The following is a 20,727-nucleotide window of genomic DNA, read 5'->3' on the forward strand; positions in this document are numbered from 1 at the left end:
TTCTGAGACTAAGCGACCTTTCGTTTTGGTGGAATGAAAGGAAATTTATCTCTCCGCGGCTCTATCTTTTTTTTTTGAAAATATTATGTATTCCGGCGACTTCAGTACCATATGAGCGAGTTTTTCCGAAAGCAAGACAAGTTTGCAGTGAAAGATGTAGTAGACTTCCATCATATAACATTGGAAAGATAATGTTTATAAATAAAAAAAAAAGAATATCATTGTGAGAGAAAACCTTTAGTAAAGTAATATTTTTTACTTTTCTTTGCACTGATTATTGTTTTAAACCTTATTTTTTACGTCTTCCATTCTTTACATGTCCGAATAAACCAGTTCTTGAAAAGAGCCGTCGAGCCGCTCAAATGAGCCGGCTCTTTTCATTGAGCGCATGGCTCTGAGCCGCTCACTGAAATGAACCGTTTTGCCCATCTCTTGAGTAAACGCTTTCCCGACACGCAGTGATCCTGATCACTAATAGAACAACCATTCTGACCGTATTTCTCCTTGCGTGAGTGCCGTTGAGTGATTCCGAGTTGTTTTCCGATGTCCCGATTAGAGAGTTGATTTAAATAGCATTTTTTTAAAACGGCCTCCATTCTATAAAAAAAAACACATTTTTGACTTGTCCGAGGTTCATGCGAGAGCAGCATCTTCACTGATTCAAAATCTGTTCGATTTTTTTTTTGTTTCAGATAACCAGAAGGGCTGGAATCGTTCACGCCATGGCACAACTTTTTTTTGAGCCCCCTCACTTCATCAGATTGTAATTGTTCTAATTATGAATGTTATTTTTCGTGCAATTTTTTGTTTATTGCAAAAAGATAGATGAACAAACAATGATATATTGGATAATAAAAATATTCTTTGTTTTATTTTTACGGAGCCTGAAAAAAACATCCGAAATTCGTACCTCTACACTAGAATAACTTCTTGAGGCTGCTGTCACTAACAGCAGATTGACTCGACGCAAAGTTCGAGAGCAAAATCGCTTCGGAGAGTTGATAGAGTTTTGTGAAAAATAGGTGTCCATACCGATTTTCGTATCATCTGGTGAAGAGTGTTCGTGTACTATTGCATCAAATGTGCACATTGTTGATGTTTTTATGCGTTGTCAAAACATTTAGTTTAGAAATTCGGGATAATGCTTGTGGTGAAACAAATATTATCTCTGACATACACAGCTGAACGTTACGATAATTGTTGCGGGTAAACCGCTGTGTAGGACGTATCAGCCCAACAGCTACGAAAGAGTTGGTTCTGGTGACAGAAAATAATAAAAACAAAAATCTAAACAAGTCCAGTGAGGGCGGCGAAAGATGACGGATGATTACGATACAAAACGGTGACAATAAATCTATGTATGTTTTAAGATTTTTCTTTAGACTTTTCTTAAAATCGTTACTAGTTAACAACATCGTTCAAGAAAATGCCACAAAACTTTTCTCCCTGCCTAACAATTCAACAGCAGTTTCTGTTTTACAACGACAAAACATCCTTGACTGATTGCTATCTGATCTCGGCTCTACCGATTTCCGCAAGAACGATAACGCTTGCTCCCGTTTTCCCACGATCTTTGCATCCCCTTTTTATACAATATTTATTCAATCTCTCCTCTACACGATGGCGACTGCTTCGGATGGGGTCGATTGTTTTGGCATATTTTTGGTAGCAGAAAAAAGTTTACGTTGTCGGTTTTTTGTTTATGATGTTTGACTTCAGTCACTTTAACAGCCGATGCTCATTCATGGCTTAGCTTCTGGTTTGTTCATTATTCCGATGCGAACCCATGAGTGGGAGCACGAAAACTGAAGAGGAAACACATAAACATTATGAACTTTTTACGCTGCTCAAAGTTTTTTTTTACAAATATTTGTTTAAAACAACGAGGGCGCAATTATATAGCTGCTGTTTTAACTTCGGGATTTGTTATCCTTCCGGTCATGGAAAGTCGTTTGATTTGTTTTTGTCCGATGTAAACAGTGGCTTGAAGATGAAGTTTTTTTTTATGAGTATCTAACTCCTTGCACGCAGTACATGTTTATAAGAAGCGTGGAAGATCAGCCTGATTCAGCTAGCATACCGGTTAAATGAACACCTGTTGAAATTCGATAGGGTGGCCTTGCTTGATGGTAACCCTATCTTTGAAGCCTCACTTTAAATTATGGGAAATATTCAGTTAATTGATTCAATTATTCAATACTGTTAAAATGTTCCTCTAATAAGTTCGACTTACCTCAATGGCCTCTGGCGGTTTGACTCCTCCAAGTTAGCCATTCGCTTGGTTCGTCCATCCATTCCATAGTACCCGAAGGGATAACTAACCGAAGGAACCGAAATCGGCTCATTATAGAACGTTTGGGAAGGCGCACTGAGTAGATTCGCCAGCAAATCATAGTTCCTTAGTCTGCCTCCGTGACTTTCGCTACCCCCAAGTTGATCCGGGAACAGTGCAAGCGACGAACGTCCGGCAAGTGATGGTGAGCTTCCGAGATCATCCCAGGAACCCCCGTGGGGCATGGAATTTCCCGAAAATTCAAAATCATTATACAGCAACGGGTTCACTGGAAACGGAAAACGCCCCATTGTAGAAACGAAACGATTCGATTGTTGATGAGAATATGATTCAAATATTACACTACGAAGTTGACCCACAGCCAGGCTTACCTCCGCGTTTCTGGGGAACGGAAATTTGATGTTTACCCTCAGGTGAATCCGACGTGGCGATGCTGTTTGATTGCTGGGATTGATGGATCGGGTTCAGCTCCGAACTGTGGTGCTGCACTGGAATGACAGGAATGCGGAATGCGACGTGAATCTGTTGTTGACGAGAAAATAAATTGGTAGCGGTGGAATGCAATCATCAATTAGCATGACAGCGTTTTGCAATTTTCTCTCGCCCACCGATGTGGTTGCCGTTTGTGGTCAAGTTACAAATTTCGATGCGCCCAATTTCGGTATAGTATACGCATTGTCTGGTATTTAATGCTCAATCGGCACTTGTACAAATTTCATGTGTGATTTGAAAATTAGTGAGTCTCATCAAGAGGTGACCCCGTTCAACTTTAAGGATTTTACATAATGAAAATATCGTCAGTTTTTTCTTTTTTTTATCCCATTTATTTATTTAAGGCTCATTAGCATTTTAGCTGTAACAGAGCCGAATTTTAATCGTGTACATGTCACATGGTTATCATATATCTATAATTAGCACATTACACAGTTGCCATTCGCCAGTATTCCTTCTATACCATTACATATGGTACATTCACACAGTAGCCATTTAGGCGTAAGAGTATTCTTTCTGTTCTTCCATTATCCAGTTGGACCACCGGATAGCGGAGACAGTTGATTGATCATTGTTGAGTTATTTATAGAACAGCAGCCCGATGTGTCTTGCAGAGCAGAGCAGTTGTATGGATGAATCGATCTTATTTCGACCGTGGATCGATCTCCATCGCTGATGATTATTGCGTGGACGTAGCTATTCTGTAACAACACAAAGATGGTCAATGAGGGTCCTGAGTTTTGAACTCACGATCGATCGCTTACTAAGCGAACGCGCAACCAATGTGGCTACGGAGACCCCCAGTTTTTTCTTGGTGTACTTGTATTTTTGATCTTCTTTCTGGAATGTATTCATTTCATGAAATTCTTTCGACATCAAAATTTCAACTTTCACTCTCAACCCTCTCTCTCTCGAGTACAAAAAGCAAACAAGCAAATATTACTGTATTGAAAAGGCGAAGTTCCTCCAATATAAACAATATTTACTATGGTATTTATAAGCAGCAGAAACTCTGTGTGATATCAACATAAAAAACAGGAAGTGGGTTATATCTGTGATATATCCGCAAGGTTGAAGTAGACTAAAGGGTGTCCACGATGAAATTGCCACACACAAAATTGATTCGCAAAATTCGAGTTTTCATCCGATTGCCATCAAATTTTCAGGGATTGAAAAATTACTATTAAACTTCATTTTACCATTTTACTCGTATTTTATTTACAGTCCATACGCAAATGCCCGCACCATTCTGCACAACCTGTGAGTCAACCGTTTTTTGCATGTAAACCCATACTTTCTTCAGTTCCTCGACTGTCTTCACTACTTTAGGTCGTTTAAGAAGGTGCTGCTTCATAATCGCCCAGTACTTCTCGATGGGGCGGAGCTCCAGAGTGTTGGGAGGGTTGAACATTTTCGGCACGAAATTGACCTTATTGTCCGCATACCACTTCAGCACGTCCTTGGAGTAGTGGCATGAGGCCAAGGGATTGTTGTGGGCCTTCAGGAGAGGAAGCAGCCGCTTCTGGAGGCACTCTTTCATGTACACCTGTCCGTTCATCGTGTCCTGGGTCACGAAAGGTGCACTTCCCTTCCGCACGTGCAGATGGCTTGCCAAACCAGGAATTTCTTCGCAAATTTGGACATCTTCTGAGTGTGGACATGCTCCGGAACGCTGAACTTATCCTTGGCCGTGAAAAACAGGTTGCCGGGGATCCGTTTGAAGTCGGCCTTCACATATGTTTCGTCGCCCATGATGCAGCATTCAACTTTCGTCAGCATGTTGAGGTACAACTTCCTGGCACGGGTTTTGGCGGACTTGTTCTGCTTCTCGTCGCGATTTGGGGGCCTTTGTACCTTGAACGTTCGAAACCCAGCCTTAGTTTTGGCCTTCTGGATAAAACTTCGGCTTAGGTGCAGCTTCTTAGCCACATCCCGAACGGAGGCGTTCGGGTTTCGGTTGAAGGCCCCAACTACGCGGTTGTGATTTTTGGTGTTGTACGGAATACTTTTTCCTTCACTTCTGGGCTTCCGATCGGTGGTCAATCGTTCCTCGAACCGTTAATCACTCGCGACACCGTGGAATTCGCGATTCCCAACGTTTTAGCGATGGAACGATGCGAGAGATCCTTGTTCTTGTGATGAATGCGCAAGATTTTATCACGCACGAGCTGTTCTTTCGACTCCATTTCCGCGAGTTTTGATCACAGGAATTTAAAACTTGCAGGATGTAAATAATGCACTATGAACTAAATCCACCCAAAATTTTCATTAAATTCTACCCAACGGTTAAAAAGATAGAGCAATTTTATAGTGTGGCAATTTCATCGTGGACACCCTTTAGGACTATCATTGATTTAGTGATCCTTTGTTTGAAGATGCATCTGAATCAATTCTCGATGAATTGATAAATGAATATTTGGGGGAATTCGAAGACGAGAGCGTTTCGTTGAAGTCATAAGGCTTTGAGCTTCAATACCTCTTTGTCGACTGAACGAAGTGACATGATTATCACTTCATTCGGAAGATAAAATGTTTAAGAATTATATTGAGTGAACATCGTTTGCCGGCAAGTGTCGAGCGGGAATGAATTGTCTTTCTCAAGATTCATCTTGTACCTTAATGAGTTTCAGAAAGACGTAATTTTACATTGATAGCACTTTTTAGAGATTACAAAAAGAATTTGTCAAAATGTCACAGCATTTGATAAATTCTTTCGCTTTAAAGCAATTTCGAATCCTGAGGAGAACTATTTCAGCTGATAACAAAACAAAATCTCTCGTGTTGTGCGTGATTATGTATATTTTTTTTCGCAGCTTCTGCTGATTTTTTTGGCTCCGACGTTTCCGGCTTCTGTGCAACGGTACTACTGTACCGACAGTAGCAACAGCTTTCTTCTTGCTGGTCGCCTTCTTCACCGGCTTGAACGAAGACGACAGGCCATAGCCTAAACCTTATGTATTTGACGTAAAAAAATCCTGGTAAAATTTGACAGGTGGAGGGAAATGGTACTATGAACAAAGCTGTTAAATAGATAGGTTACACCACTCGTAAAGATATCTAGACAAAGAGATCAGCTAATTATAGCTTGAGTTTATAGTACTTTATTGAAAGTAATTTGTATTTCCGGTCTAGAATTATAAAAGCAATTGTTTTCCAAAATTGTTTTTTTTTTCTCTTTGCCCGGTTAGACGTTGAGCAATAAATAAAGATATTGTATAAATGTACCAAGTAACATTCATCAAAAGCAAGCACTTTGATTGTAAGAAAATGTAAGTTTTTCGAATGGGAAACAAACTTTTCGTGTCTTGTGCAGTAAAGTTCTGTTCGCCTACAGAAGAGGAACCATTTGAGGCAGCAAAACTGTAAGTTTGATAACAATAAATGAAATAAATTGCATTTAAATTTCTGCATGTTGTGTGGGGTTGGTTTGCAGGTTTGAAGGTTTGAAGCTTCCCTTAGGTCTAATTGATTCCAGACGCCGTGGAATTAGTAAAAAAAAACTTTTTAAGTTAAACGGTTTCTTTGTGATTATACATAATAATAATCTAGAGAATAATCAGGCAAGTAGTAGTTAGCAGTTATCATACCCCTTCCTTTATTAATCCAGGACATTGATGATACTGAAATAAAGCCGTTAAAAAAGGAAAGAACGGAGATGGTCAATCATATTCTCGACCTGCAAAATCAGCTATATGGTTCAATGTCACATGATATCCGGGAAATGGCATTTGAATTGGCCGAAAAACATGAGCTTACTCATCCTTTCTACCTCAACACTCGCTCAGCTGGTTTGACGGATTTATGAAGCGCCTAAAATATTACATTCAACAACCATTGTCACCGAATAACTATGGTATCCTACATGTTGGGTAAAGTCATCGTTTTGTAGCATAAAGTGTCGTTGCTGAAAAAGGCATTGTATGGTTTCAATGCAATTCATCTGGTCTAGCTTCTGACCAAGACACCGACGGCGGATCGGCGGCCGGCTCGGATCGCGTCACCTCGACGGCTTGGGGCCGCTTCGGTTCCTTATCCTCGCTAAATGGGGATTTTACCCTCATTGCATTGACCTAAAAAAGAATTTAATTACGAAAAAATACCATTCTGAATCATATTTCGGACGCTTAAGGCATATGATGCAGAAAACAGATCTAAACTTTATGCACAGGTATTATCTGGTTGATATTTTTAATAAATTAGTTCAATATGCTTTTAAGCTTTCTACTTTCGTACCTATTTGATTAAAACATAAAAAAATCATCGAATAAAATGCTTTTAAAATGAAGCGAATAAGTATCAAACTTCGGACACTAAATCAAATTTCGGACAGAAACACAAACGATAATGAGTAGTGTTGCAAGATTTCTGCCGATCATGTTATAATTCTAATGTAGTTCTCATGTGAAATGATAGTGAAACCAAGGGATTACTCTAAAGAAGGAATTGTGATATTAATTTGATAGTTATATCACCAATGCATTAAGCATTTCAAGATATTAGAACAAAGAGTCCGAAATATGATGTTGTCCGAAATATGATTCAGAACGCTAAATGTCAGAATATTTCTAGTAGACTGTTGTGACATTACGCTTTTTTCTCTGCGGTTTTTTCTGTTGCTTTTATTTCCTTCGCGATTTTTTTTCCGGTTACGAATTTCGACATAGTGCATGAGGTGATCAAGGTTGCTCCCGTGACCGATTGGTTAGCGTCACACATTATCATGCCGGGGGTTTGGGTTCGGTACCGAAATTTCATCCTACTTGCACAGTGCCCACGCGTATTCTAAAACTTTCCAGTCAGAATACGTTCAAGACATGCTATTTCGCATAAGAAATCTCAACTAAGTACTATTAATAGTGATGCAAATAGTACCTACATTGAGACGGCAAAAATTCTTCTGGGAACTTTAGTACCATTCAAGACAAAATATGAGGTGATCGAACGTGTTATACTCAATGACCTAATATTGATTACACCAATCAATAGTAAATTATTAAGGAAGTACAACTATTCACTTTCATCGTCATCATTCGGCATTGCGTCGAATAACAGTCCATTCATTGCAAGAAAAAATCACCGTGCCGGTGATTACCTATGTTCAAGTATCATTTAAGTGTAGTTTAATCCGATAACCCAAGTTTGAATGTCAACAGCATGTAAACAAGACATGCCGCCACTCGCAGGCACGATTCAAGTTGAATGGATGGATAGATACAGATACAAGAATCTTGAGTATGTCCACTTGGATTCATCAATTTAAACTTAACACAGGTATTATTATTTTTATGAGTCATGGTTTTTTCCAATTCTGAATATTTGGACAGGGTAACGATTTGGAAAAATAGCGTCAGAGTGCCAATAGTGTCAGGCTTCAAACATGGAAAAAATTTGACTGAAATATTGAACGTATATTAATATATGGATTTAAGGAGCAGGTCCAAAAAATCTTAAGCAAACAAGAACTAAAAACTTGCTTGACGTTTTTTGTGTCAAATATATTTGATCACTACAACCAGTTCACGTTGGTAAAATTTTATCTGTCAAAAAGTGTCAAAAATTTGGCTTCGGTCAAACAGTTCGAATCATGCGAGTCGCAAAGAAACCTTATTTGGAAGATGGAAAATCTCCCGAATACATCGAGATTTGAAGTCCAAGCCGTCAACCTGCGTCAGCTGCATACACCATAAAAAATATAACAACAAATGTTATCAGTGCCAGCGGACGTTTGAATTCTGTTGATAACACCATAAATAGTGGCTCCATGTTTTGCATATATGAATCATCTATTCTCTATATATTTGTTGACTCTCCCCAGTTAATGACTTGCATACGTCTCTTTTTCGGCGAAACCGATTTCCAGGAACGTTATAGTCTTAGGGCAATTCGTTCGGTAAACACACTTTTCTAATAACTGTCACGAGTTCTAATGCTCGAATTGCTCTATCATGATCAATAAGCTAGATGATAAGACTTCGAAGATACTTGAGAAATTTCAAACCGTGCCAATGGAATCAACAGTGGCTTAGAGGTATAAAAACAATATCAATCAATTGTATATATCGCAATCATTTCTGAGCTACCCAAGACTCCACTAGCTCACTAGCCACCAGCTCCGTGCCTTCTGTGGGAAGCGGTCAACATCATGAAATCGTTTGTGATATTCGTTGCCATATTGGGCGTAAGTTTTTATCCCATTTCATCCAAGCGACATCTATAAAACCCCTTTCTTCTTACAGTTTACAGCAGCCCAGAGAGATACCTCTCTTGCAGTCATCGATAGTTTGCGTGAGGTTCAACCAGCTTATCGTGATCTGCAGAACTTCGTTATCAATGCAGTATCGAGCGCCAAAGTGAACAGCACCCAGGCAATCTTTGATTTTCATAGCGACATTTTTCTGGCCAAGGATAGCTTCCTGCGTTCGGCGATTAATCTTGAACAGAACACTCTCCACCACGTCAACGGCCAGAACCCAGAAGCTGACAGCTCTTGTCTCGGATTTCTACGCAGCAGTGTCGAGGTGAATTTAAATCTAGCAGGTGTGTCATTCACAAATTGCATCAACACCGTCGACGCAAGTTTGAACACCGAAATCAGACTTATCTACGCGGAACTTGAGAAAAATGAATCCTCCTTCATCGACATCAGCATCTATGACGTGTTCCGGAGTCAAAACATCTTCGTGGACCCTCAAACTATCGTTGATCGCCTGCAGGAAAAGCTTGTACAGCTTGAGCAAACTCCCAATGGGCTTGTGGCGGAGTTATCTCTTCTAATCGAAGGTTTTCGAACTAGGTTGGAAGCGATCCGAGTGAAGTATCGACAATGTTTGACCCTCAATGATCAGCTGCTGCAGACGGCGTACAATACGGTTTTGATTCAGTTACAACAAATCTGCCAAGGGCACTTGGTAACGACCACTGTTGCACCGCCAACGGACGAGACAACCGTATATGAAACCCCCGATAGCACTGGGGGTCCAGCTGAGCCACCGTCTGTTGAGCCTGATGAGTCTTTGAGGAGATAAGAGGACTCTACAAGGGCAATAGTTTTCACGTATTCCCTAGGAATCAACTAGTTTGCTAAAAAAGAGTTATTAATAGAACGGATTTTTTTTTAAATTGTCAAATAGGTGTCGAATAGATGAACATAAGAACATGGATTGAATTTGTGATGTAAAACCGCCAAACGTAGAAAATAAAACGTTTGCGAGACCATCAAAGATTATTCAAATCAGTGTTATACTACATGGGCTGAAAAGTCCCGGAATTTTCAAAAAATAGCGCCACTAAAAAATAACAAGATTCGTTTTGAGAGGTTCATCTGTCACTAGCTTACATGTGAAGTTTCATGACATTTCGTTTATTTGTTCACAAACTACAGTTGTTCAATTGTAACTACCTGAGCATTCGTATAGAAAATGGAAAAAGAGGAATATCGTATTTTGATCAAACATTGTTTTTTGATGGGATAAACGCCTGAACAATAGACACAGTGGTTGACGAAACGTTATTCCACTTCTGCTTCTTCGAGAAAAAAAAACAGTTTATCGGTGGTTTAGTGAATTCAAAATGAGCTTCTGGAAGGTCAAAAGAGGCTTCGAATCCAGAAATCGTAGAACAAGTGTATCGACTTGTTTTGAACGATCGTAAAGTGAAGTTACGCGAGTTAGCTGAGACCGTAGGTATTTCAAAAGAACGAGTGGGATACATTTTGCACGACATTTTTAAAATGAAAAAGCTATCCGCGCGATGGGTACCGCGTTTGCTGACCGTCGACCAAAAACAGCGACGCATTGATGATTCAACAGCCAGTTTGGCGTTGTTGAAGCTTAGTCGAGTGGTATCCTTTTGACGTTTTGTGACAATGGATGAAACTTGGATCCATTACCACACTCCTGAGACCAATAGGTAGTCTGCAGAGTTGCTGACAAGCATATATCGAAGTTTCGTAAGAAAACGAAATGTTGGAAACTCGCTATACCAAGTTTATTGCCCTCGAAGGAAACTATGTTGAGGAATAAATACAGCTTTACCCAAAAAACGGTTGTTTTCATTGAAAATCCCAGGGCTTTTCGGCCCATGTAGTAAAGTATTATAAAAAGTGTTACGTTCGAAATTTGGTTAAACAAGATTGCATGTGAACTGGTTTTTTTTAATGAAATTGTGTTTCTCTTTGAAGCTTAATCAGTATGAAATGCGGAAAAAAATATCCAGCTATAATTTCGGTTCACTGAAGCAGAATTGCCGGGACTTCGTTTAAATTCTCTTATTACATATGACCGTCTCGGCCTACAGAGCTGTTCTCCACCGGACATCAGTTGTCCTCAAATTGCTTCTCGCTTCAAACGTTGATGGCAGCATACCTCTCCATGATATTCGTTCCGGCAAAAACTAAAACAAGGAAAAAAGGCCATAGACGAATTTCATGCAAACTCGACTGGCCATTAGCAGCAGCATCTCAAATAGCAGTGGAACGTTGTGGGTCATTTAAGCAGCTTTGCATACTTCAAATATTTGAAAAATAATTAGACAACTTTTTGGAAAAATCCAAATTTGTTTTCTTAAATTTTTACAACTATATATAACTTAAAAACTATGATACCTACAAAATTCATGTCAAAGGTTGAAATTTTTACGAAAATTCCAAAAAAATTTTTGGAAGAAAATTTTGCTGAAAAAAAAGTTATTTTAAAAATTAAAATTCATTTTTCTCAAAAACGTATTTTTTTAAAATTCCCAAAAAAATATATATGAATAGCCCTCACAATTTCCAACAAGTCGTCGTCCATACATCAAAAGATGGGCACTTTTACAGGGAAAAAGTTTTTCGAACAACAACTTTTTTATAATTTCTTTGAAAAAAACACAACTAAACCTAATTTTGTTTGAAGTCAAGATAGCGATATAGTGTATTCGACAAAGTTTAAGATCTTATTAAAATGTGAACTTTTGTCGAAGACGTCCACTTTCTATCTGTTATAACTTTTGAAATATAAGTCATTTTTGTATGAAGACTCCTGAAAAAAATAATGTTTTGCTCGTAACATTTTTGTGTTTGACATTTTCTTGACATATTTCCAAACAGAGAAAAGTTAGCAGAACATGTAAATTTTGATAATTTATGCATAAAAATGTTACGAATTAAACATTAATAGTATTTTTCAAAGAAAAAAATTAAAAAGTTGTTGTTCGAAAAACTTTTTCCATGTAAATCTGCCCATCGTCCTATGTATGGAAAACTTGTTGGAAATTCTAAGGGCTATTTATATCTATTTTTTTTCAGAATTTTCAAAATATTTTTTTCAATGAAATTTTTTTCCAAAAAATTCTTTGATAATTTTTAACGAAAACCTAAGTAATTTCCTACATTTCATTTTCTGACCATCTTTTTGTAGATGTTATAGTTTTCAATTTGAAAATTTTCGAAAAAGGTAAAAACTAAAAATTTAAAAAAAAATACAAAAAAAAATATTAGACCTACAAAATTGTAGTCAAAGAATGGAATGGAGCAAATTATTTTGGTTTTCATTAAAAATCATAAAAAAAATTTTGGAAAAAAAATTCATTGAAAAAAAAATATTTTGAAAAATAAAATTCATTTTTCTCGGAAACATAAGCTTTCAAAATTCTGAAAGAAATAGATATAAAAACCCCTTAAAATTTCCTAATTGGTAAACGCTACAAATTATATAGCAAGATAATTTTCCGTAAGTACCGTGAATATTTAATTACTTTACTTTACTTTTTTGGCAACGAACCGATTATCGATCCAGGGCCGAATTCAGCATACCCCGCCATGTTGCTCTTGGGCTGCTGTCCTGCAGTCTTCCCTAACACCCACTGCGCTGGCATACTCGTCAACTGCACGCATTCAGTGAGTGCGGTGCCTGCCAAGAAATCGACGACCTCTATCGAGATTCTTGCTTAATATAGCCATTGCTGACCGTTCGTCCGATATTCTAGCTACATACCCAGCCCACTGTAGCCTTCCGTGTTTTGTATGCATGGTACACCTCATGATTCATGCGCCTGCGCCATACACCGTCTTCAAGTTTGCCGCCGAGGATGGACCGTAAGACTCTACGCTCAAAGACACCAAGAGCTCGCCTGTCAGCTGAAAGAGTTTCAGTATCCATGCTTCATGACCATAGAGTACCCCTGGCAGAATCAATGTCTTATAGATCGCAAATTTTGTGTGGATTTGCAAACTCAGCTGGTTACGTAATCCGTAGAACGTGCTGTTTGCTGTCGCTATCCATCTCTTAATCTCACGGCTCACCTAGTTGTCGCATGCCACTAATGTTCCCAGGTAAACAAATATACTCAGAAGTATACCCATCTATCACAACCGCAGCATCAACACCAGACGGGCTACCACGTTCTCTACCAGCCACCATGTACTTCGAACACCAGTAATATCAATGTCGTCCGTAAATCCCAGGAGCATGTGATACTTCGTGATGATGGTGTCACTCCCTTGTACACCAGCCCTTCGTACAGCCCCTTCCAACACGATGTTGAATAGTAAATTCGAAAGCCCGTCACCCTGCTTCAGATGTCCAACGTCATGAACGAGTCGGATGTTTCGCCCGCTACCCCGAAGCTTGATGTTGACTGAACCGTAGGCAGCCCTGAAGTCTACAAACAGATGGTGAGTCCGCAGGTTGTACTCCCGAAATCGATCGAGGATCTGACGCAGCGTGAACATTTGGTCCATTGTGTATCGTCCCTCTCGAAAACCACATTGGTACTCGCCAACAAAGGATTTTTGCAACGGCCTCAGAATATGGAACAGGATGCGGGAGAGTATTTTATATGCAGGGTTGAGGAGAGTTATCCCTCGATAATTGCTACAGTCGAGGCGGTGACCCTTTTTATATATTGGGCAAATGAGTATGGTTGGTGGATCCACAGCTTGTCAATCATCCTTAACATCAATCCTATTCCTTTCAACGGCTCCATCTTCACCATTCATCAACCCATCGAAATGTTGCTGCCAACGCCTGATCACCTCCGGTTTGTCGGTAATCAGGTGCCCTTCCCTGTCGTTGATCATTACAGTGGTTGCACGGTCAGGTTCCTGTTTTTTTTTTATCCCATTTATTTATTTGAGGCTCACTAACATTTAAGCCGTAACAGAGCCGAATTTTAATCGTGTTCATGTCACATGGTTATCATATATCTATAATTAACACATTACACAGTTGCCATTCGCCAGTATTCCTTCTATACCATTACATATGGTACATTTACACAGTAGCCATTTAGGTGTAAGAGTATTCTATCTGTTCTTCCATTATCCAGTTGGACCACCGGACAGTGGAGACAGTTGAATGATCATTGTTGGGTTATTTATAGAACAGCAGCCCGATGTGTCTTGCAGAGCAGAGCAGTTGTATGGATGAATCGATCTTATTTCGACCGTGGATCGATCTCCATCGCTGATGATTGTTGCGTGGACGTAGCTATTCTGTAACAACACAAAGATGGTCAATGAGGGTCCTGAGTTTTGAACTCACGATCGATCGCTTACTAAGCGAACGCGCAACCAATGTGGCTACGGAGACCCCCACAGGTTCCTGTTACCGTTTATCGTTTTATAAAAGCTCCTCGCGTCGTGTCTGGAGAAGCAATCCTCCGCCCCCAGCAAGAATTCGTTCCCAATGCTGACGTTCCTTCCAACGATGGAGTCTCTTTTCAGCAGATCTAGCATCACGATATCTTCCTCTGCTCTGATGTGTCATAGTTGTAGCTAGCATGCGAGCTTCTCATCTGTCGCTGGCTGGAACTCCGCGTCAAACCACTCATTGGGTGTAGTTGCCGCTGTTCATTCAGGACTCCTATAAATTGCTCATCAGTCCGCTCATCAACTTTCTGTGAGTATTGTGCTGCTACTCACTCGGTTTATAAAAGTACCGTGAATACCGCTGATAATTACAATTGGCATTAATGCTCAAAACTATTTTTTCTGTTTAATTTTCATGTTTTGTTTCATAATTTAACCAAGAATTGAACTTCTCACATTAGGGGAAGTGGGGGCATAGTAATCACCCTAAGGAATAAGCCCATTTCCAGCGTCCACATACCTCTTCAATTCCCGTTTCTTGTAGCATATAATAGTTCAACTCATTGTTCTTCAAGACAGCAAACGGCTTTTACTATACACATTCAAAAAAGTACACTTTTCATCATAAGAAAAAAAGGTGAAAGGTAAAGTAGTCACCTAGTGGGGGCAAAGTGGTCACTCGCACATATCAAGCAAAATGGCATAGGTTTTTGCATTTTTTTCGTCCAAATTTGTTCAAATCATATTTGATATAGGAGGTACATGTATGAAATAAGCTTGGCCTATTCACCTAAAGTCTCAATTTAAATTTTCTCATGCATGCAACATTTCGCATTGGTTTTGTTGGAGTGGCATATTTATCCAGGGTCAAAGCCATAAAAGAATTCTCTTCAAGAGCGAAATGTGATGCGGTATATCAGCTTTAGTAAACAGAACATTGTAAGTCGCTATTCAGCTATGAGCACTTTGCCCCCAAACATCACAGTAATTTCTATGCGAATTAATCGCTGAGATTGAACGAAATATCTGTTCACCTCTTCTAGAATATGTGAACAGTCGCCCAAACTGATGATTTGTTCAATATATCAGATTGTATAAACTAAATTTCACGAGAAATTCCTTAGATACCATAAGCACAGAACTACGGCCTAATGGCTATCGAGAGAGCAATTTCTGTTTTTAATTTTTATTTTGACATGCGACAGCTCTACTGAAGTACAGGGAGACTCAAAAGTCATATTAAATTCTTCAAACATAAGGTGACTATCAATACGGCATCTATAGTCAATAGTTATACTACCAAATAAGCAGGTGACCACTTTGCCCCCATGACCAATTTGCCCCCACTACCCCTATTTCTTATGCTTCGAAAAACGTGATATAAGCGAAACATTTGTGATAAATTCGAGAGTGATATAAACGAGACGTGATAAAAACGCACAGTAATATAATCGAGGCGTCACTGGATTTACCATTGATAAACAATCGACTATTGAAACAATTGAAAAAAAATGTTACCAATATAATTGCCACTTCCCGTAAGCCCCAAAAACACTGTTTGCCGCTGCGTTGCAAATTCACTTTATAGCGCCTCTGGTTGTGCAATAATCAAAACAATATTTCTAATGTAGCAAAAAAAAAATAAAATTTGAATTTTTCATCAAATAAACTACTTATTTTATTGAAGAAACGGGATGATCTTACACGGTAGATTCTAAATAGAATATTTACAATGAAAAACTTGTCAACTTGTTACGCTTTCAACGAATTTGAACAGAATTTTCTGGAGGCGCTCTAAAATCGTGGTTTTGTTGCATAAAAATGATTCCCAAATAATTAGAGTACATTTTAAGCAGCCCAAAAAAAGCAGTATTGCCAGATGCCTTTACAAGTTTTTGGTTAAGTAAAATTTTTGAAATAATATTCCAAGTGCATCGAAAAACATATTTTTCGTGGGTGGCAATTAGTTGCAAGGTATTATAGACGAATTTCATGCCAACTCATCAGATAGTAGTGAAACGTTGTGGATGTGAAGACATGGGTCCTTTAAGCAACTTTGCATATTTAACATATTCGAAAAAGAATTAGACTACTTTTTGAAAAAGACAATTTTTTGTTTCTTATCTTTTTACAAAAATTTATAATTTTAAAATTATGATATCTACAAAATTCTTGTTAAAGGATTAAATATAGGAAATTGTTTAAATTTTCACAAAAAAAATCAAAATTTTGAAATTTGAAATGTAGGAAGTAACTTATGTTTTTATTAAAACTTATCAAAGATTTTTTTGGAAAAAAAATTAATTGAAAAAAAATATTTTGGAAATTAAAATTAATTTTTCTCGAAAACATATACTTTTAAAATTTTGAAAAAAATTGATATAAATTGCCCTTAAAATTTCCAACAACTTTTCCATACACCGGACGATGGGCACATTTACATGGAAAGAGTTGTTCGAACAACAACTTTTTCATTTTTTTTCTTTGAAAAAATAGTGTTCATGTTTAATGCGTAACATTTTTATGTATAAATTATCGCAATTTACATGCTCTGCAAACTTTTCTCTATTCGGAAACATGTCAAGAACTTTTCAAACGTGAGAATTTACACACAAAAATGTTACGAGCAAAACATTATTTTTTTCAGGAGTCTTCATACAAAAATGACATATATTCGAAAAACTAAAAAAGATAGAAAGTTGATGTCTTCGACAAAAGTTCACATTTTAATAAGATCTAAAACTTTGTCGAATACACTATACCGATATCTTGACTTTAAAAAAAATTAGGATAAGTTGTATTTTTTTCAAAGAAAACATGAAAAAGTTGTTGCTCGAAAAAAATTTTCCCTGTAAAAGTGCCCATCTTCCGATGTATGGACGACTTGTTGGAAATTGTAAGAGCTATTCATATTTATATTTTTGGGAATTTCAAAAAAATACATTTTTGAGAAAAATGAATTTTAATTTTTAAAACAACTTTTTTGTAATTTTTTTTAAAAACTTTTTTGGTATTTTATTGTGAAAATTTAAATAATTTCCTACATTTAATCCTTTGACAATAATTTTTTATGTATCATAGTTTTTAAGTTATATTTTTGTGTAAAAAATTGAGAAAAAAAGATTGGCTTTTTCCAAATGTAGTCTAATTATTTTTCGAGTATTTCAAGTATGCAAAGTTGTCTTTACACCCACAACGTTTCACTGCTATTTGAGATGGTGCTGCCAACGGCCAGTCGAGTTGGCATGAAATTCGTCTATAAAGGGTTAAAGCCTCTCAAAAACAAAGAACCATCATTGCACTAGAAATATTGTGTTTTTGAGGTTAACAGGCAGTGACAACTATATTGGCACCAAGTTTTCAACTGTTTCAAGAGTTATTTTTGTTATGAATGGTAAATATGTGTTATTCCTCGTGATTCATTGCCTGATTTCCACGGCATTATAAATGGTTGAGCGATGAAACCAATTTTTCCATAAAAAGAATTCATCATTTAGTATGCCTGCCGCATTTGGAATGAATAGTTATCTTGTGCCATTATCGAAACACCGTTGCAACTTGTAAATACATTTTTTGATACGGTTTGGTTAACACTTTTTGTGTTCTATTTCAGTTTAATATTTTATGTCTCTATAAATCCTGTATATAATCTTGAAAGCGAAAAAGGAAAATTCGTGGAGTTTATCGATCACATCTTTTTCTACAATTTACATTCTTTGCATTTGTCTCTTGTTTGTGAGCAATAGCACAGACGCACAAAAATGAAAACTGCTTTGGAGATGTTTTTTTTCAAAGGTTAACGATCGATTTATTCTATGAAGCACTTAACATTTTCGGGCTGGATTATTTTTTACTATAAAATTTCAGTATTTCTACCAAAACTCGACATTATAACGTAAAATTATTTTCGGACACAATTCTTGTTCAAGATTTTTCAACTACTTGCAAATAACATGTTTCTTCGTTACATGGAATAAATGTTTGAGTTTGACAGGAAATATGATAGAATGAAGACAGCCCTAAATCGGACAATTCCTTTCTCGAGTTTTGCTCTTATCAACACATTCGGCGATCCATTTTTATTTATATAGATAGAAGACGATATAGGAGTGAGTTTTATCACAATCAAATCCCTTTCCACTTTCGAACGAAGATCAATTTCGTTAGAGCAAACATCAAATAGACTAACAACGCTTGTCAATATGTAATCGTAGAACATTTGCGAATAGGGGGTCTTCGTAGCCACTTGGTTACGCGTTCGCTTACTAAGCGATCGATCGTGAGTTCAGGGCCCTCAATTGACCATCTTTGTGTTGTTATAGAATAATTACGTCCACGCAACCATCATCAGCTATGGAGATCGATCCACGGTGGAACAAAGATCGATTCATCCATACAACTGCTCTGTTCTGCAAGAAACATCGGACTGCTGTTCTATAAATAACCCAACAATGATCAATATCAACTGTCTCCGCTGTCCGGTCTGCTGAACAATGGAAGAACAGATAGAATACCCTTACGCCGAAATGGCTACTAGAGTGTAATTTACCATAATGTAATGGAACAGAAAACCTAACGCCTAAATGGCTACTACTTCAACTGTGTAATTTACAATTTATAGAAACATAAACATATGTACATGTACACGATAAAAACCCGGCTCTGTTACAGATAAAATGCTAATGAGCCTGATAAATAAATAAATGGGATAAAAAAAAAACATTTGCGAATTGAATTTATCAAATTTTCCCATTTTCCTTCAGAGTTTTCCGAAAATTTTCAATTGTGATGTTTGGTTGGAATACGTGTATTATTTCTATGGAACCCCCTCTCCATTTCAGAGAAGGGAGGGGTGGCATACCATCATAGAAACATTTTTCGTACCCAAACACCCTCACATCCCAAATTTGGCTCCATTTGCTTCATAAGTTCTCGAGTTATGCAGCAATTTGTGTTTCATTTGTATGGCAGCTTCCCCTTAGAAAGAGGGGAAGAGTGTCAAACCACCATAGAAGCGTTTCTCGATCCCCAAAACGTCTATATGCCATGTTTCATTCCATTTTCTTGATTAGTTATCGAGTTATTCAGCGCACCCGCTCCCTGTAGAAAGAGGGAGGAGTGTCAAGCCACTTAAGAAACTTTTCGCTTTTCCTAAAACCTCCACATGCCAAACTTGATTTCATTTGCTCGATTAATTCTCGAGTCATGCAGAAATTTGTGTTTTATTTGTATGGCAGCCACCCCCCCCCCCTTAGAGCGAGAGTTAGAGAAACATTTATTGCACCCTAAAACCTCCACACGCCGAATTTGGTTCCGTTTGCTTGATTAATTCTCGAGTTATGCTGAAATTTGTGATTCAATTGTACAGCAGAAACTCTTGTCTCTTGTTTGTGAGAAATAGCACAGGCGCACAGAAATGAAAACTGCTTTGGAGATGTATTTTTTAAAGGTTAACGATCGATTTATTCTATAAAGCACTTTACGGGCTGGTTTCTCGTACAACTGCAGCATTTTGATTAGAATAAAGCTTAATTCTTCTAGAATCCTAAATCAAAAATCAAAGACGTAGTCCTACGTCAAAAATACGTTGTATGTTTTTTTTCTCTCTGTCATTAGTGACTGTCACACATTTCGGCTGGTTCGTCACCTTTGCTTCCATTTTTGGAAGAATGTCGGGAGTGAGAATTGAACTCGTGATCTCTGCATGAGAGGTATGGATGCTACCACTACGCCAGATCGCCTCCACTAACGTTGTATGTGATTTGCACTTACATATATTTATTTAACATATTTCTCCATACGGTGAAAATACTCCGGGGTTGATGGCTTCTATATTGTACGACTACGGTGGATTCTTGATCGGTTTCCGAGTCATCGAACAACACGCGCAATAGTGCCGGAGATAATCTGTGGACTTGTTGATTCCATGATGTGAGGAGGCGATCTGGCGTAGTGGTAACATCCATGCCTCTCACGCTAAAGGTCACGAGTTCAATTCTCACTCCCGACATTCTTCCTAAAATGGAAGTAAAAGTGACGAACCAGCCAAATGAGTTGAAAATCACTATAATACAGATAAAAAAAAAAAAAAGATTCCATGATGTATGAAATATAAATCAGGCGCCCCAAAAGCATCTCAAAATCAGGACATGTCCTGCCAAATCAGGACGGATGGTATCCCTGGCCTGGTCCATTTTTTGGAATGTTTAGACTTAAACTCAGACTCACAGCCAGGAACGATATTCAAATCAATTAAGGTTAATTTCAATCTGTTGCCTTTTACACTCAAAGTGTAGAGGACAGCGAAGTTTAAAACCTCATTCAATGCCGTATTAGTTCAACACAGTAAATTTGTTCATGCGCCAGTTTATGTATA

At 37.9% G+C, this 20,727-nt stretch overlaps 2 protein-coding genes across 2 annotated transcripts in view; one reads left to right on the forward strand and one right to left on the reverse strand.

Moving 5' to 3' along the window:
* The window catches only part of LOC129776014 (uncharacterized), a 143,322-nt gene that overhangs the window by 52,070 nt on the left and 70,525 nt on the right, over positions 1 to 20,727 (reverse strand). The window contains exons 3-4 of the mRNA XM_055781379.1: positions 2,665 to 2,781; positions 2,234 to 2,561 (exon numbers count right to left, since the gene is read on the reverse strand). Coding sequence (XP_055637354.1) covers positions 2,234 to 2,561; positions 2,665 to 2,781 — 445 coding nt within the window. The remainder of the gene's footprint in view (positions 1 to 2,233; positions 2,562 to 2,664; positions 2,782 to 20,727) is intronic.
* Positions 8,835 to 10,236, forward strand: LOC129776015 (uncharacterized). Its single transcript, XM_055781380.1, has 2 exons — positions 8,835 to 8,963; positions 9,022 to 10,236. Exons 1-2 carry the CDS (start codon positions 8,928 to 8,930, stop codon positions 9,808 to 9,810), a joined length of 825 nt encoding a protein of 274 aa, XP_055637355.1. The 5' UTR covers positions 8,835 to 8,927; the 3' UTR covers positions 9,811 to 10,236.

The sequence above is a fragment of the Toxorhynchites rutilus genome, chromosome 3 (assembly GCF_029784135.1).
Source record: "Toxorhynchites rutilus septentrionalis strain SRP chromosome 3, ASM2978413v1, whole genome shotgun sequence".
In the NCBI taxonomy this organism is placed as follows: domain Eukaryota; kingdom Metazoa; phylum Arthropoda; class Insecta; order Diptera; family Culicidae; genus Toxorhynchites; species Toxorhynchites rutilus.

Bases quoted from the DNA above. Each gene is read 5' to 3' on its own strand.
- LOC129776015 (XM_055781380.1), top strand. From the start codon at position 8,928: ATGAAATCGTTTGTGATATTCGTTGCCATATTGGGC. The intron at 8,964-9,021 runs GTAAGTTTTTAT...TTCTTCTTACAG, and splicing joins TATTCGTTGCCATATTGGGC to TTTACAGCAGCCCAGAGAGA.